This window comes from Macrobrachium nipponense, chromosome 13 (genome assembly GCF_015104395.2).
Source record: "Macrobrachium nipponense isolate FS-2020 chromosome 13, ASM1510439v2, whole genome shotgun sequence".
In the NCBI taxonomy this organism is placed as follows: domain Eukaryota; kingdom Metazoa; phylum Arthropoda; class Malacostraca; order Decapoda; family Palaemonidae; genus Macrobrachium; species Macrobrachium nipponense.
In genome coordinates this window covers 9,137,095-9,155,766 of record NC_087206.1, presented here as the reverse complement: position 1 = coordinate 9,155,766, position 18,672 = coordinate 9,137,095, and the positions used below count along the sequence as shown (strand labels likewise).

Below are 18,672 nucleotides of genomic sequence, written 5' to 3'. Positions count from 1 at the left end.
TAACTTTACAAAATCGCATTAGAGAAATCCATATCATCATGGCCATCCCAGACAGGAACGTGAGAGAGACATTGACCCTGAATTAAAAGCTCCGTTTGTGATTTTTTCGTTACGAAGGTGAATTCCGAGACACGGAGCTTGGTAGGGTTTAAATTTCGGTTTATGCTCCCCGGTGCTAGAAAATTCTCGCTCCTCCAGACCACACCACGCTCCAAGCTCACCGCAAATGAATATTGGTACCGAATTTTGTGGCCGCCGTGGATTGGATTAGGCTTTTCTTTTTTCTTTATTCTTTGACCAAATCATATCATATTATTAGTTAATATATATATAATATATATATAATATATTATATATATAAAATATATATATGTATATATATGTGTGTGTGTGTGTGTGTGTGTGTGTGTGTGTGTATGTGTGTGTGTGTGTGTGTGTGTGTACCATATGCATGTCAGTGTCAAGACACAAATGATCCATTGATTTCGAATACACATTACCTTGGCATTAACATGCATATGTAAACTAACCTCTCTCTCTCTCTCTCCATTTAATAATAAATGCACACACGCACACATATATGTATATATATATATATATATATATATATATATATATATATATATATATATATATTTATAAAATTTTGCTTAAAAATTGCAGATTAAAAGTAAACAACTTCTGTTCACTCCATTTATATTTGGCTGTACTGTTAACCACAACGATAAAGGTTCGTATCTTTTGTTTTAAAGAGACCTCGCTCTGATATGTCACTCGTTGGTTATAGGAATTTATCCAAATACTTTCACTCACTCAGAAGTACATAGAGAGAGAGAGAGAGAGAGAGAGAGAGAGAGAGAGAGAGAGAGAGAGAGAGAGAGAGAGAGAGAGAGAATATTGAAGCGAAGACTAACGATATACAAGAGAACAAAATATGCTCTTTCGATCAACGACCTTATAGATTATGCAACAGTTGAAATTGACTGCTTCGACTACTATACGCCTAATCAGGAAATATATGAAGCCTAGCCTCTTAGTCTAGAATTATAGCCGGCTGCGGAGGCGGCAACATTTTGCATTTACATGCAAGATAATTTCCGAGGCGAGCCACATCGCCCACGCTCAGTCCACCCGACTGGAATGAACGCTGGATCGGTATCATTAGAAAAAGATTCATATTGACGTCAGATTAGTGGCTCGGACACGAGACGCCACGGCGAGAACGGGAGCGACAGGTTGAAGTTGAAGAACAGGTGAATAGGACCTCGGGTGGAGGCGAGCGCGAGAGACTGGCGGCTGGCTGGCTGGCTTACTGGCTGGCTGGTGGTCCTTGGGTTCTGGATGTTGATGGTGGGAGGGGGAGGCGGTCTCGTGGGAGGTACTGGAAGCTGGGATACTCTGATAGTGGACTGGAGGTTATGGGGAGGGCGGTTGGAGGTTTTGGTCCTCTGGCTTCAGAGGGGTTGTGGAGGAGCAGGGAGGTATCATCGGTCTAGGGGTTGAAGCGTGCTGTGGTTTTGCCTTGCTGATAACCGGGGTGTTGTAAATGCGGGGGTAATTAGGCTGGTGTGGATGATAATGTGGGTTCCGCTCTCGAGTGGCGTTCCACAAGGTGGTGACGTCTGCTGTCGTCATTTCAGAGGCAGGATCGAGACAAAGAGTTGACGAACCTCCTACACAAGGGGGGTGTTAAGGGAGGCCATTTTAGCTGAAGAAAAAAAAAACTGATTGGTGGTGCTGGTTTATAGCACGCTTGAAATTCAAAAGCTGACGTTGTTCCTCAGTGATGTAAAGCAGCTTTTTAGTGTAGTATCAGAATTCCTTTTTTTTTATCATTTTAATTTACTGATGCTGACAAGTAGTTTAAGGTCATCTCTGTACACGATGCTAGACCTATGCTCGTTTGTTTTGCTGATCATTTATTTCTTATAGATAAATATCACTGTCAAGTATGGGTGTCTTAGATATTTAATCTTTTATGAAGTTCTTTCTGTGAAGTTTACACATCATGGTATAAGAGAGTAATGGAAAGTGGTGGACGCAATATATAAAAAAAACACGAACGAATTGAGTTTAAAACCAGACTAGCAACACGTTAAAGAGAGAGAGAGAAGATTGGAGAAGCTATAAGAGAAAAAAAATAATCGAAAGAAGAAGAAGAGGAGGAAGAAAACAATTACAACGGGCCTTTACAAAGCATTGCGTGTTCAGAAATTGCGTTTCTCGAGACATTACATCTCATTTGACTGCAGTGATACAAGAAGAATGTGTGAAATCCTGAATACGGCGGAGGAAGCGCCGTTGCGTATTTTATCTATGAAATTGCCTCAAATGCCTGGGAACGTAATATAGCAAAAGAGGGAACTCGCTGTCGTCGTCGAATGTCCAACGGAAAGAAGTTTACGATATTTTATTGCAGTTTACATAAAGAAGCTTGTTGCCCTGCCCTAGCAACGGGCGAATGGAAATAACATGGGGAGAGGTAGGGTGGGGTGGTGAATTGTGTATGGGTGGGAGGGGGTGGGAGGAATGATTTCGAGATGTCTTCTCTGTTATACGATAAATTCACCAAACGAATATATTTCGACCTCCTTGCGATTTTCTTTTCCCTTTTTTTTTATTATACAATTTCCGTGATTTGTGTACAAGGCGTTGTACTTATGATATTTAGCAGCGTGCAAAAATCCGATCTTTCTTAGATAGTGACCCCCAACAAAGTTCGAGCGCCTCAGTGGCGTGGTTGGTATGGTGTTTGCGTCCCACCTCGGTGGTCGCGGGTTTCGTTCTCGGCCATTCCATTGAGGAGTGAGAGATGTGTATTTCTGGTGATAGAAGTTCACTCTCGACGTGGTTCGGAAGTCACGTAAAGCTGTTGGTCCCGTTGCTGAATAACCACTGGTTCCATGCAACGTAAAAGAAGCATACAAACAAACCAACAAAGTTCGGGGGTCGTTATCTGGGTCTAATATTTCTTTGGAGTCATTATCTTTATGATATTTACAGTCTTTGGCTTATGTTTTGACGGTCATCCCCGACGGGCTTGTACTAAACACGCCTTTGCAAAGGTGGATATATATCAAGTTAAAACCTTTTGTGGTCATTATCTAGGAAAGCTCCCCCCCCCCCCCCCCCCCACACACACACACACACAAAAATCTACCATCTTTGATGTTTTTTGAGACACTTGGACCAATAAGGAAGCCTGAATAACTGTGTACTTATCATTTATACACATTCGACAGCATTGCTGATCTGTTGCAATATAACTTCAGTGTATTTCATGGCTGATTACCAAGACTCTTGAATTAGTTACCTTTATTTGTCGCTTTTCCATCATTTTTTCCCACCTACATTGTATTCTCATGCTTAATTAGGCCATTCCTTAGTGACCTGTGTATGCGCTGAAACTGTAGGCAACTTAAATCACTGGATTATTTGTTATGTTACTTTTTGTATTTATTGTTCTCTCTTGAAAATTATCGTTAACAGCTAACACAACCTACTTGTAGAACTATTTTCTTATAACCTGCTTTTTATTGATACTCATATTCACAATTTTACCTGTTTTGTCACATTCTATTCAACACTGTTTCTAACTTCCCTAATTATTTTGAAGTGTTATATTTAAAATTAAAATGTTTATTGAAATCATATATATATATATATATATATATATATATATATATATTTATATATATATATCTATATATATATATATACATACATATATATATATATATATATATATATATATATATATAATATATACGTATATATATATATATATATATATATATATATATATATATATATATATATATATATATATATATATATATATATTATACACTATATGTACTCTGTATAACTGACCATTTACATTGACAGATTGTTAGCCACTGATAACTTTCGTAATATTTCTTATCAAAGTTTTGTAAATAACTTGGGGATAGAATTAGTCCTTTTATTGTACATCTGACATTTAAATTTACTATAACTTATTGAAACATTTTCGTTGCAAAATAGTCTTTCACAATACATTCCGACATTATTTGAGCTTATAGCCAGTGATAAAAAAATGTATAAAATTCCATTTCATGACACTTTCTGGTATCTATATGATATTTTAAATGCCGAATCAATAGATTTGATCAATATCTTCTTGTTGTAGTTTAACACCCTGAAATGTATATAAAGGTCCATGAAAATAAAATTACACATGATTCTGGAAGACTTCTATTTGTTTTTATCCAAAAGAATTAAAGATTTAAATTAAAGTCTGAAGAGAGCCAAGACTTACCCATTCGTGCTAAGAGTTTTTTTTCTTTTAGTAGAGAAAATATACAATATTTTACCATTTTAACAGTATTACATGCAGAATTTGATCAAAGTTAACTGAAATTTACCAGAATTTAAAAAAAAGAATTTATCTTGTACATTTTACAAATAATCTATGTATTTCAATGTTAATATTTTCCTGTAGTTACCCATATAAGATTTCATCGGTATATATCTATTCTTTATTATCCTTGATTTTATAAAATAACCTTGTACCATCGTTATTCATCTGTTATTCATGCTTTGTGGGCTACCCAGATACCAACAAATAGTCACAAATTAAAATTACAGCAGTGTTGAGAAGTTAGACTTATAAATTCTCTCTCTCTCTTTCTCTCTCTCCTCTTCTGCTTGCTTCGTAGGCATCTGCCGTCGTCTTGCGTAAGTACCGCCGTCTGCGACGCCGTCGGGGAGGCCTCCGGTGCGAGTACAAGAAGCTGAAGGCTCTCCTCCCGGAGACAACAAAGGCGGCCCAGCTGAAGAAGGTAAGATTGTGGGTCTTGGCTTCTCTCGTTTTCGTCCTAATTGATATATATATATATATATATATACTATATATATATATATATATATATATATATATATATATATATATATATATATATATATGAGACTTGTCGCTCCGTCCTCTCGTGTTTTCAGTGTTTCTTGGTTTGTTGTCGTTGTATTTTCTTGCGTGGCTTACTTTTTATCAACTTTCTTTTTTTTATCTTTTTTTTTATTTGTGGAGTATTTTCAGTTGTCCACTGCGTTTGTTTTTCGTTTTTTAACTTTCCATATATGTTTTCTGTTCTTTCTTTCTCTTTGTCAATGTCGTTTTTATCTCCTTTTTCTTTTTATGTCTAGTTACTTTTTACCAAAATTTATTTCAGTTTTTTTTTTTTTTTAAATATCTATCTATCTATCTATCTATCTATCTATCTATCTATCTATCTATCGACATATAGATAGATACAATATGCGTATGTGTGATTATATATATATATATATATATATATATATATATATATATATATATATATATATATATATATATATAGGGTAAAAATGCTCTGTTGTACAACAGAATTCCTTCCAGTAAAAGGAGCCAATAAAAACGCTATTCCATAGGTTTGGCGCTTTTATGGGCTCCTTTTATTATTATATTTATATATATATATATATATATATATATATATATATACACATATATATTAAATGCTAACTGTTAGTAATATAATTTTCATTACTGCTCATTGCCGTTTAAAGTAATTGCTTACTTGACTCAAATATTAATATTGTTATTCATTATCTTTCAATCCGCATGTAGGGCTTTACTTTAATTGCTGGTCATTAAATTCATTACTAGCTTTTCCATTCATTTCTTAAAACTTGGCTTTCCATTTTGTATCTATCATTATATTTAACATAGACCATTGTTGCTTTGAATTTTTTTTGCAATGTCATTTATCATTTATTTCTATAGTTCAGTACTTCACTATACAGTTCTAATTTTCGTGCACCATTATCAATTGCTTATTCTCATTTTCGTCCCAGGTGATTATACATAATCATCTTTTAGTTTGATATATATTACTTTTATCACTGAATTCTTGTCTCCTTCCTTTTTTATGTTCCAGGTCGGGGTTGTAGAGGCAGCCTACCGTTACATCTGTCAACTGCAGGATGCGCTCCTTGACAAGTTCTCCTCCAAGGGCGTTCCTGAGGATCTGGCAGGTAAGACACTGAAGGATTGATTGCCGTGGTATTAAGACTAGCGTCACAAGAGGTATGGTCTAGCAGGTAGGATATCTGAGCGTCGTCCCGAAGGCGACAGTGATGATGAGGGGAACAAGAAACGACAGAATAACGCAAGTGGGACGAAGGGGTAGGGACTGGAAGATTAAAACAAAAATAAACCAAAAAGAACACAAAAAAATGAAACAATAATTATCGTGATCCTGTATCTTATAAGGATTATTTTTTTATTCCATTTATTTAGTGTTTTTTCCAAGTTTTTTATGGTATACAGTAGTCACGTCTGGGCTATAAATATACCTGTAAGTAAAATATTTTGTTGTTACAATTAATTATCATATATTTTTTTATTCGAAGTAAAGCGTGTCGATGTTGATATTGATAACGTTGAGATTCGTTGGTCCATAAAATTGTAAATATATATTTTGTTTTTGTAGCTTGATGTTTTTAAAATTTCTAGCTAACTGTACCGTACTTCACTACATCGGACTGAGTAACTACACATTTTTTTTTTTTTTAGATAGACCTGTGAGATCTTGACTGCAAAATTCATGTTTTGATGATGAATCTCCATATTCAGAATATTCAATTTGTTTTGCTCATATGTACACGAAGCATTTATGCGGATAAATTACTTACAAGCTACTTCGCTTGTCAGATTCACCACGGCTTGTAAACATCATTCTAACGTGAAATCGAGGAATTTCATATCTTATCTCGCGCTCAAAAATATTCCCCCCAAACATATTTTGTAGCGTGTCATATTTCCTTTTATTTATTGATTATATATTTTAAATTCTTGTCCCGTGAATAGCTTTCTCTGTTCCCGAGACAAACGTCCGACCACCTTAGATAATTCTTCCCTTCACCCACACACGAGAAAACCCATTACCTTCCGTCACTTCAACCGTGAGTTGAGAGATGATTATCAAGTTTATCGCCCATTGGAGGGAGCAGGCACCTTTGAAAATAAAAATGATGGGTTACCATCTCTTTTGGATTGGTCCTCCATAGCGCACCAAACGTGGCTGGTCACAAATCATATTCGGTGTCAACTTCAGAGGAGGGACTTTTAACCTCTTAACCTGGACGTACCTGAGATGAAGGCTTGTTCGTTACGGCCCCTCCTGCCGTACACGTTCTGCTAATGTTAATGGTAATAATAGATTTTAACTGAGTTGCAACGGCGTACTTATGATGATAGTGATAGAGAAGCAAATCCATAGGTACGTGTACAGATTTGTTTAAAATTAAAGCTAAACAGAGCTTTCGAAAATCTTTGTAGATCGTCGAAAGGTCTCTCTGTTTAGCTTTATCATTAGATATACATGTTCAGTTACGTAACTTTGGATTTGTTTCTCCATTTGAAGACTTATGTTACTGTGAGTATTTTACGATAATATAATAATAATAATAATAATAATAATAATAATAATAATAATAATAATAATAATAATAATTAATAATAATAATAATAATAATAATATAAGCAGGAAGCAGACCTTTCTCGGATACGTGTCTTATTAGAAAGAATGGCAGAGTTAACTGCATTTATCTTATAAAAACTTTCTCTATTTTGCTGATAATTCGTCTCCATAATATGTGAGACTGTTAAGTAAACTGGCCTATATTCATGGCGTTATTGCGTCAAGGTCTGGACTGGTTACCAATACGTGATAATAATAATAATAATAATAATAATAATAATAATAATAATAATAATAATAATAATAATAATAATAATAATAGGAAGACCAGTAACAATCTTTAAAGATGTGGATCAAATAAGACCCTTGTCTTGACTACAGTTCTGTATAGTATATATTGCCTGATACACTGAAAATCCTTAAACCAGTTTAGTCAGGTTGTCAGAGGATCAAGCAGTAACCTGATGTATATATTCTGTCCAAGTAAAAATCATGTTACATTTCCCGTGACGATGAAGACAAAAGTCCTTATAAAGCTAAAGGGTTTTCAATGCATCTCTACCAAAAACATCGAGAATAACACTCAGGAAAAGGGTGCTATTTTATCCTCATCTTTATCCTCGTGATAAATAATAATGGAAATAGTTTTTCAATAGTTTTTCACCTCAGTTCCAGGGAATTATTTAAGTGCAGCCTTCAGACACAGAGGAAGCTGAAATACTGCAGGAAGGCATTGAGTATAGTAATAATAATATAATAATATAATAATAATAATAATAAATAATATAATAATAAAATAATAATAATAATAATAATAATAAATAATTTATATAATAATAATAATAATAATAATAATAATAATAAATAATAATAATAATAAAATAATAATAAAATAAAATTATTATTATTATTATTATTATTATTATTTTTTTTTTTTTTTGCTCTATCACAGTCCTCCAATTCGACTGGGGACGGTGGTATTTATAGTGTGGGTTTCCGGGTTGCATCCTGCCTCCTTAGGAGTCCATCACTCTTCTTACTATGTGTCCGTTTCTAGGATCACACTCTTCTGCATGAGTCCTGGAGCTACTTCAGCCTCTAGTTTTTTCTAGATTCCTTTTTCAGGGATCTTGGGGATCGTGCCTAGTGCTCCTATGATTATGGGTACGATTCCACTGGCCATATCCCATATCCTTCTTATTTCTATTTTCAGATCTTGATACTTATCCAATTTTTTTCCCTCTCTTTCTCTTCAACTCTGGTGTCCCATGGTATTGCGACATCAATGAGTGATACTTCTTCTTGACCTTGTCAATCAACGTCACGTCTGGTCTGTTTGCACGTATCACCCTATCCGTTCTGATACCATAGTCCCAGAGGATCTTTGCCTGATCGTTTTCTATCACTCCTTCAGGTTGGTGCTCGTACCACTTATTACTGCAAGGAGCTGATGTTTCTTGCACAGGCTCCAGTGGAGGGCTTTTGCTACTGAATCATGCCTCTTTTTGTACTATGGTTCTGTGCAAGTGCCGGGCATTCACTTGCTATGTGGTTTATGGTTTCACTTTTCGTATTGCACTTCCTACATATGGGAGAGATGTTATTTCCGTCTATCGTACTTTGAACATATCGGTTCTTAGGGCCTGATCTTGTGCCGCTGTTAATCATTCCTTCATTTCCTTCTTTAGCTCTCCCCTCTGTAACCATTGCCAATTGTCATCGCTGGCTAGTTCTTTAGTCTGTCTCATGTATTGTCCGTGCATTGGTTTGTTGTGCCAGTCCTCTGTTTCTTTCTGTCTTTCTCCTGTCTCTGTATATTTTCTGGGTCTTCGTCTGCTTTTATTAGTCTTCTTCCCATGCACTCTTTAGCCACTCGTCTTCACTGGTTTTCAGATATTGCCCCAGTGCTCTGTTTTCGATGTTGACGCAGTCCTCTATACTTAGTAGTCCTCTCCCTCCTTCCTTTCGTGTTATGTATAGTCTGTCCGTATTTGCTCTTGGGTGTAGTGCTTTGTGTATTGTCATATGTTTTCCTGGGTTTTCTGATCTATGCTGCGGAGTTCTGCCTTCGTCCATTCCCACTATTCCTGCGCTGTATCTGATTACTGGCACTGCCCATGTGTTTATGGCTTTTATCATATTTCGGCGTTGAGTTTTGACTTGAGTATCGCCTTGAGTCTCTGCATATATTCTTTCCTGATCGTGTCCTTCATCTCTTGGTGTTTTATATCTCCTCCTTCCATTATTCCCAGGTATTTGTATCCTGTCTCATCTATGTGTTTGATGTTGCTCCCATCGGTAGCTTTATCCCTTCAGTTCTCGTTACTTTGCCTTTTTGTATGTTGACTAAGGCGCATTTTTCTATTCCAACTCCATCCTGATGTCCCCAGATACAATCCTTACAGTCTGGATTAGGGTATCTATTTCCTTGATGCTCTTATTACCATTATTATTATTATTATTATTATTATCCGGGCCTTAAAAAAAAACTTGTTCAAGTATAGACTCCCTAGACAGAGGAAACTATATGTTACAGTAAGAGTAAGAGGATGCCCCATAAAAGAAAAATGCATAACAAAATCAATAGTCAATCTATAGTCATTACTTTACAAAGAAAAGAAAACTCAATATCTAAGGGTTGACTCTAAAAGATGCTTGAATAAAAAGACAGCGCCTCCAACCTACGATGACATCAGAAACATCAGAATCACTTCGCGTTATAATTTGCTGTGATTGACCGTGTCGACTCGTAGCAGAGTTCAACGCAACAGCTGCAACTGTTCCCCGCTCAAGTACCCGCTGGAACGCTGACAGACTCCCCCGGAGAACGTCAACACCACGGTCTTTGCAAATTCAAAGGTGTCAGGACGTATTACGAACCTATTGATTGCCGTACTCCGTTTTCGACACCCGTTGCTTTTCTTCATGGCGTTTTTCCTTAAATGGTGGCCGGAGGAATTCGTGGTGTTTCCGTCACCGGCTGCAAAGGATTATGGTAGCATCTGGTCATTAGGAAGTGGATTCCAGGCTCTGTCAAAGTTGAGCTGCTGGAAACGGTCCAGGCTTTGTCAAAGCTCAGCGCTTGGAAATAAAGTCCAGGCGCTGTCAAAATTTAGTGTGTGGAAACGAATTTCATACCCTGCTAAAACTCGGTTTTTGAAAGGAATACCAGGCTATGTCAAACTTCTGTTGTTGGAAACAAAATTTAGGCGTTGTCAAGTTTTTTTTTTTTTTTTTTTTTTTTTTTTTTTTTTTTTTTTTTTTTTTTTTTCAATTTTTTTTTTTTTTTTTTTTTTTTTTTTTTTTTTTTTTAAGTGAAGTCCAGATCTTGTCAAAATTTCGTACATGTAAAAAGGGGTCCAATCTCTGCTAATCTTCGGTGACTGGAAATGAAGTCCATACTTTGTTAAACTTCGGTTTTATGGAAAGTTAAAGTAAGTACTTGGAAACTGGGCCCAGGTTTTGCAAAGTTTGTTTTTTGGAAATGAAGTCTATACTTCGTTCAGGTTCGATTTTTGAAGACGAATTATAAGCGTTGGAAAAGAAGTCCACACACTGTCAAAGATCAGTACGTGTAGAGGAAGTCTAAACCTTAGTGCTTAGTGCGTAGTTTTTGTGAAAGATCGTTGCTTGGAAATGAATTCCGGGTTTGGAAAAAGCATCGTTGCCTCGAAAGATGAATAATTTATACAGATGATTAAGTAGAAAGCAGTCCTCAGCAGAGCAGCAGAAAACGTAAACTGCTGAACGGTAAGACGTGCGCGGATAAATAAATTGTTTTCAAATCTAACAGAGAAAAATATGTAAATAATAAGCGGAAAGAATTCCATATCGTACACTCAAACCGGCTTTGGTGCGGTCACCCTTCATTATTCCGGACTTTTAGTGTTTGGGTACGTTTTACTAGGAGGGGGTAGGGCCAAGAAGACCACACTATACCCAAGCAAGGTATAGACCCCCACGTGGGAATCTGACCCTTCCTGGTGGAGGACGTAAGAGTCATATTAACATCACCTCAGGGCGGAGTTGCTTTGCGAAAACATCTGTTCCCTTGCTGAAAATTGGGAGATTAAAAAATAAGAGGACTTTATTCTATCGTAAATTCTTTTAATAGTTTGAGATTAGATTTGTACAATGCCATCTTATTTCGCTACACAAAAACTAGTGTATTAGGATATTTTCCTGCTGTGTGTGTGTGTGTGTTTGAAATTTCCCCCAACACAACAACGGCTCTTGATAAAATACTCTTTTTTTTATTTGATTTTTTTAGCTACCGTGTCCTGTGTTGAAATATTTTTTTACAGTTTTCAGTAAAGTTGAATATTCTTGAGTTTCAATTCATTATTGTTTCATTATTTAATCTCGTAAACAATGTTGATTTAGTTTACTTTTTTATTAAAATCTAAAACAATGCAGCCATTGCTTACTGAAACGACCAAATTTCGTATGATTACGAAAACCTTTACTCCATTATTGTTTGGTAATAAAAATCGCCAACACTGAAGAGTCTTACAATTATCGCGATTATCTAAACTTGGTTTTTAAAATTTCTCTGGAAAAAAATAGATAAATCAAACAGAAAAAATAAAACAAAAGATAAGCAAAATAAAACATAGGATATAAGAAAGCAAAAGAACGAGAAAACGAGAGAAAGTTAGAGAGAGTAAAAGATAGAAAATAGCGAGAAGAAGAGATCAAAAGAAAGAAAATTTGAGAGAGAGAGAGAAAATAGCGATAAAAAGAGACCAAAAGAGAGAACATTTTAAAGAGAAAAAGAGAAAATTATAAAGCAAATGATAGAAAAAGAGAGGAGAAACAAAGAACATGAGAGAAATTTAGAGAGAAAGAGAGCCAGCCAACCCACTCATTTTTTTTTACAATCTCCTTGATGATGGAATAAGCAGTACGCTCCTAGTTCTTCCTGTCAACTGAAGAACTAAAATCTAATATTATTGATATTTTAAGGATAAAAAAAAAACGTCAAAAAATAGTTTCCGTTTTCTTGATTTTTTTTTTTAAGGCATCCCGTCAGTTTGAAAGTGATAATATACTTAAAGCGGTATTCTAGGAATGTGGTGCAACTTGGCAATTGAGGCTCTAAAATACATCGTTTAACGTCCCAAATTTTAAACAAGTCCAAAAAAGTTGAAATTGATTTTTACCTTTTTTTCCCTTGTTCGTCTTTAATGCTTTTCCTGTTTTTATATAACAAAGGATCATTTGGTGGCTGCGATATATCATTACCGGTAAACCGGTAACATTAACGATGCTCCAAAAAAAATCTGAAATTAATTTCTTTTTTAAATTGTCGTGGTTTATTTTCATTTAACGTAAAAGGTTAACGATTAGTGTACACGCCCACTTAATTTCCCGAAATCTAGAAAAGTATTATCATTAGCAAGGCTATACCTTCCTTTAGCTATATTGGCAGGTGAGATTGTAGCATGCATTGTCCAAATTCCCAAGAAAACTTGAGATAATAATTTCGGCATTTTTCCCCAGGGGTCGTCTGCGGCAAAGTGACGTCATCATCAGACATCCAAGCGCTGGCCCTCCACCTCATCAAAACCTCCGGATCCGAGTTCCCTCCGCTCCCATCGTCGTGGTCTCCTCCGGGAGGGATTCAGCGTTCCTGCAAGGCGAGAGGTTCCGAGTCCAAGGCTTCGTCTTGTTCCTCCTCCTCTTCTTCCTCCTCCTCCTCCTCCTCCGCTTCCTCGTCTCCTCCCTCCCCTTCCTCGTCTTCTTCTTCTTCTTCTTCTTCCCAGTCGAGTTCACCTGCTTCGTCTGTTCCCTCCGACGATCACAAATCCACAGCATCTTCAGGAGTTCCGCGAGAGGACGAAACCTGAACGCCAGAAGAGACTCATGGTCACTTTCCTCTTTCACATTCAGCAAGCACCTTCGTCACTTTCACTGGAGGACGAATTCTAAGTGTCAGAAGAGACGCGTATTCCCTGCTCACATTCAAGATTAGTTTCAGTCACTTTTATGGGAGGATAAACGCCTTCGTCCCTTTCGAGAGAGAGAATGAAAGTTTTGGTCACTTTCTCGAGAGAATGAAAGTTCTGGTGACTTTCTCGAAAGAATGAAAGTCTCGGTTACTTTAGAAAATAAATCTTTGTCACTTTTTCGAGAGGATGAAAGTCTTGGTCGTTTTCGCGAGAGAATGGGTCTCAGGTCTCATTTTCGCGTGAGGATAAAAGTTCATTTTCGCCAAAAAAAAAAAAGTATTTATCACTTTCACGAGAGAATAGGTCTGTTACCTCCGCGAAAGAATGAGAGTGTTCGTCACTTTCGCGAGAGAATAAAAGTCTTAGTCACTTTCGCGGAAGAATAAAAGTGTCTTTTTCGCAAAAAAAAAAAAAGAAAAAAATTAGTCTTTGTCACTTTCGCGGGAGAATAAAAGTCTTCGTCACTTTCGCGAAATATTAAAGTGTAATTTACGCAAAAAAAGCCTTCGACACTTTCGCGAGAAAATAAGTCATTGTCACTTCCGCGAGAGAATAAAAGTCTTTGTCACTTGCAACGGACAATGAAAGTGTCCTTTTCGAGAATAAATCATTCTTCGTCACTTTCGCGAAAAAAATGACACCCAGATGAGGGAAGAGGCTCATTTTCAGCGATCACATTCAAGAAGTGTCTCTACGCAGTGCCTGTCTACTTGAGTGTGACGCCATTGCATATTCGCACCAATCACCGTCAAACTTAAAGACGAACAAATATGTTCCGCGAAGCGAGCTTTGGAATTTCGAGCCTTGTTAGACTTATTGTAGTGATATTATGGTGATATTTTTCGGCATCAAAACCAGGCTCTAAATCTTGTAGTGAAATTTTGCGGGACCATATAAGACTGGTGTGCCTTTTTTTTCTTAGCAAACTTGTATCAAAGTCTTTAGATTTAATCAAGTGTTTTGCACGATCATAAAAAAACTGGTGCCTCTAACTGGTGAGCCTTCAGACTTTTTTTTTTTAGCCAACTTTTCGAGTGTCAGAAGTCTATAGACTTATTTTAGTGGAGTTTCAGATACTCAGAAAGACTATAGTGACTTCAGGTTCACTTTGGTGATTCTTAGGAAACTAAAAGGGAGTGAGGTTCTTGGTTCTGCCAATGAAATCAAAAGGATTGGTATTAACGCCTACTTCTAAACAAGTGTGATATATAACTAAATATTGCAAGTACATTGTTAAAATATGCACTTTCATAACATTAACTATTATGTATATTTTAGAATGAATATTCTATTTAGTTTGTTGATTACTTTTAAGTATTTATAAACGACTTAATCAAATTTCTGTTATGGAGAGATAACAGTGTGGGTTTTCTTTGTTAGATATAACTCTACATTGTTAGAGTTGTAACTGCTTCCATAAATCTATCTCTTCTGAAAAATGATCATCAAATTTGCCAGTCTTTTGTGCTTTCTTGGATTTTCATGATATATTTGTGAACTTCTTTCTGATATTAACCAGAATACTTAAAGCTGTTCATGAGATAATTGTTTCCAGATCATTTTAGTTACTAAATCTTTTAATTAATTTTGTTCTTTGCAGCATTTTTGGAAATGTCAAGTATACTTTTATGAATTTTTCCTCACTATGTATACTAGCTTACACCTGGCAACACTATTGATTTTACTTCTGGACTATAAATGTTTATATGTATATTTTCCACTGTATATTTAAATCACAGCCTCCGGATATTTATCTTCGATACTTTGTTGATATGAAACCCTGAAGAAAAATCCCCAAAATTAATGAAGCCTTAAGTCTCCTTGAAGATATGCGCTCTTATTTGCAAAATATTTCTTTTCGACTTTTGACCACTACATTTTTCGGAACACATATAATAACGCCATCTTGTACTAATTCTCCTTTTATAACTACCGTAAGAATTTGCGAATATTAATTAAATATATACATCTTCTCATATGGCAGTTAATACCACGTAGAGAAATAATTAGGTGTGTGTGAAACAGAGGTTGAAAAACAAATCTTTTCAGAATAAGTTAAACTAGATAATGCATGCCACCTATGCCCTGCTATTATAAATTTATAGTAATAAAGGAAAGCTTCCTATAAGAAATGTATTGAGTGACCCTCAACAATTCATGGAATTTTTCTAAAATATTTCTTGGAAATTCCAAGAACAGTTTTTATTCTCTCATCCATCCATTTACTTATTAGCAAGTGTGAAAATTTGGATTATAGTCTTTGATAAATAAATCTAATTGAAAGGCCTCAGACAATCGAACTGTTAATGAAATGCTTATTATCCCCTAAAAGCTTATTTTATTCGGATGCTTCGAAGGCGATACAACCTATCTTAGGGTATTTATGTTCTGTGATAATAGAAGTAATTTATTTGTAGATTAGTTCCATATTATTTGTTGATTTTTAAATAAAAATATTAACGCTCTACATAAAATACCTTAGTTTTTAAAATGTAATGCTAACATTTATGTTAAATAATGATGTTATGCATGGCTGTTCAAAAAATAAAATATTATTTGGATATGATTTTAATTGTCCTTAATCCTCAAGTCTGTCATAGTGTTATCATAAAAGGAAGTTTTATTTGTTTCTTTAATTGTGGAGTATTGATACTCATATGGTTGTGTATTATGGGAACCAAGAAATTTAAGGTAGAATGCGTAACAGAAATATTAAAATATCTTCTTGCTAGTTAAAGAGCTGTTTCAGTTGAAAAATTTCGTATTCTGATTGGAAATGTAACAAATATAAAAATATCTTCTTACTTCTAAAAGACATGTTGTTATTGAAGTATTTCTTCCTCTGATTGCACGGGCTCTTACAATGAAAAGCGCTCGCGCACCGTTCTTAAGATTTAAACAGCTATGATTGACCTGTTACGCGCACTTACCTCGCGCGCGGCTCCTAAGGGAAGCTAGTGCCATTTCCGTGAATTCAAGACATCGAGTGATTTCCTTCGTCCATCTTGCAAGACAGTTATGAATGCATGCTCGAGAAGATCTCGCACACAAGAATAAAGAAAAATGAATTGCGAACAGTTAAAGGAATTGACGAAATCGTAAGTTGAACTCACCGAACGGACAAAAAGATTCAGTTCAGCCAACGCTCCGTGAGCATGTAATTCACCCGTGACGAGAAAAGACAGAGAGAGAGAGAGAGAGAGAGAGAGAGAGAGAGAGAGAGAGAGAGAGAGAGAGAGAGAGAAAGAGTAAACCAATCATGTACTTCAGCCTGATCCGTTGAACCGTTAAAGTTCGTTGGTGACGAGAGAGAGAGAGAGAAAGGGGGGGGGGGGGGGGGGTATACTAATCACGTGCTTCAGCCCGATTCCTTCAAGTTGAAGAGGAAGAGAAAGTATTCATGTTACCTCAACCCGATACGTTCAAGTTCAACTGGTGACGAGAAAGTATAGACAATTCACGTACCTCAGCCCGATTCTGTTCGATTACTGACGAGAGAGAAAGGGAAAGAAAGTATACAAATCACGTACCTTTCCCCGAACCGTTCAAGTTCAGTGCCTAGCGAGAGAGAGAGAGAGAGAGAGATACAAATCACGTACCTACCCCGAATTCCGTTCAAATGCTGACGAGAGAAAGAGAAAAAAGAAAGTATACAAATCACAGACCTTCCCCGAATTCCGTTTAATTGCTGACGAGAGAAAGAGAGAGAGAAAGTATACAAATCACGTATCTCCCCCGAATTCTGTTCAATTGCTGACGAGAGAAAAAGAGAGAGAGAGAGAGAGAGAGAGAGAGAGTAAGTATACAAATCACGTACCTTCCCCATATTCAGTTCAATTGCTGACGAGAGAGCGAGAGAAAGTATACAAATCACGTACCTCCCCCCCGGATTCCGTTCTATTGCTGACGAGAGAAAGAGAGAAAAGAAAGTATACAAATCACGTACATCAGCCCGATCTGTTCCAAGTTCAATTGGCGTGATGAGCGGCTGAGTAAGACGTCACCTTACCTGCTCTCCAAACACACACACACACACACATACACACACACACGTTCACTTCCGGCTCACAAAATGGGTTATCTCGGACGCATTCCCCCGCCCGCAAATGCATATCATTCCTCTCCTTAATGTCACGCCTGCGGAATGGAAAGGAGAATGCTACGTCATTCTTCCTCGCGTCTCCTCCAAGACGCAAGGTAGCGTTATTTATTTGAGGAATACAGACTGCCAACTCTGTATATACCGACTCGCTAAGCCTCAGTCAGTCGCGGGTCATTTACTACCTCGAATTTTATTCACGTGTCATTTACTGTATTTCTTTTTCTTGATCTGCCTTTTGGTTACCAGAACGTACAAGTGTAGAATGATTTGTTCATGTTGTTAATATTGCTGTTCCGTTATTCTACACCGGAATACGAAAAAAAATGGTTCATGACATTCTTTATTATTATGCTTTCGTCGTAACGTTCAATTTATTTGAATTTTTTCATTTTCTGTTATTGTGTTTCCATTTGTTATCTAATTTTCTCAGACTAGAACGAAAAAATAATCCGGGTATCATTTACATTTTTTCAATTTTTTCTACAAAACACAAATTCGTGTGGTTTCGTTTTTGTAATTTTGTCGTCAAACCGAAAGACATTTTCGCATTACACACAATAAAACGTTTTAATTTAATTGATTATATTTATAATTTAATTCTCAAACGGAAAATTTTAAATTTCATTATTTTTAACATCCCCCTGTTATTTTGTATTACAAGCAACATACAACTTATTAAATTAACTTTCTTATCTCTCTCTCTCTCTCTCTCTCTCTCTCTCTCTCTCTCTCTCTCTCTCTGTTATTTTTTTTTTTTTTCTGCTATTTTTTCAGGAGAACGTATTCCCGTAATGCCTCCTATTAATCTAACTTTTCTATTTTTTTTTTTTTGTAATTTTTTCAAAAAAATGGATTCACGCAACCGCTTGGTTAATTACATTTTATTTATTTATGTTTTGTTTGCCTTTTTTATAAGGACGGATTCACGCACCCCTTCTTATTAATTTAACTTTTCTATATTTTTTATTACTCTTTTTTTTTCTTTTTTTTTTAGAAAAACGGTTGCCCCCAACCAACCCCTCATCCATCCCCGCATCCTCGGGCCCCTGCAATCGGAACAAGTCCCGTACACAGCTAACATCACTGCGTTCGAGGAACCGTGAACAGAAGAACAGAG

At 36.1% G+C, this 18,672-nt stretch overlaps 1 protein-coding gene across 3 annotated transcripts in view; it reads left to right on the top strand.

The window, feature by feature from the left end:
• The window catches only part of LOC135225624 (uncharacterized protein DDB_G0271670-like), a 53,301-nt gene extending 37,290 nt beyond the window's left edge, over positions 1 to 16,011 (top strand). For 2 of the 3 annotated variants that reach the window (XM_064264937.1, XM_064264938.1), the window contains 3 exons: positions 4,701 to 4,823; positions 5,958 to 6,054; positions 13,005 to 16,011. In XM_064264937.1, coding sequence (XP_064121007.1) covers positions 4,701 to 4,823; positions 5,958 to 6,054; positions 13,005 to 13,351 — 567 coding nt within the window. In that variant the 3' untranslated portion in view covers positions 13,352 to 16,011. Of the gene's footprint in view, positions 1 to 4,700; positions 4,824 to 5,957; positions 6,055 to 13,004 lie in introns of those variants that run through there. The other variant, XR_010317048.1, reaches the window with a different exon arrangement.
• Positions 16,012 to 18,672: the final 2,661 nt, after the last annotated feature.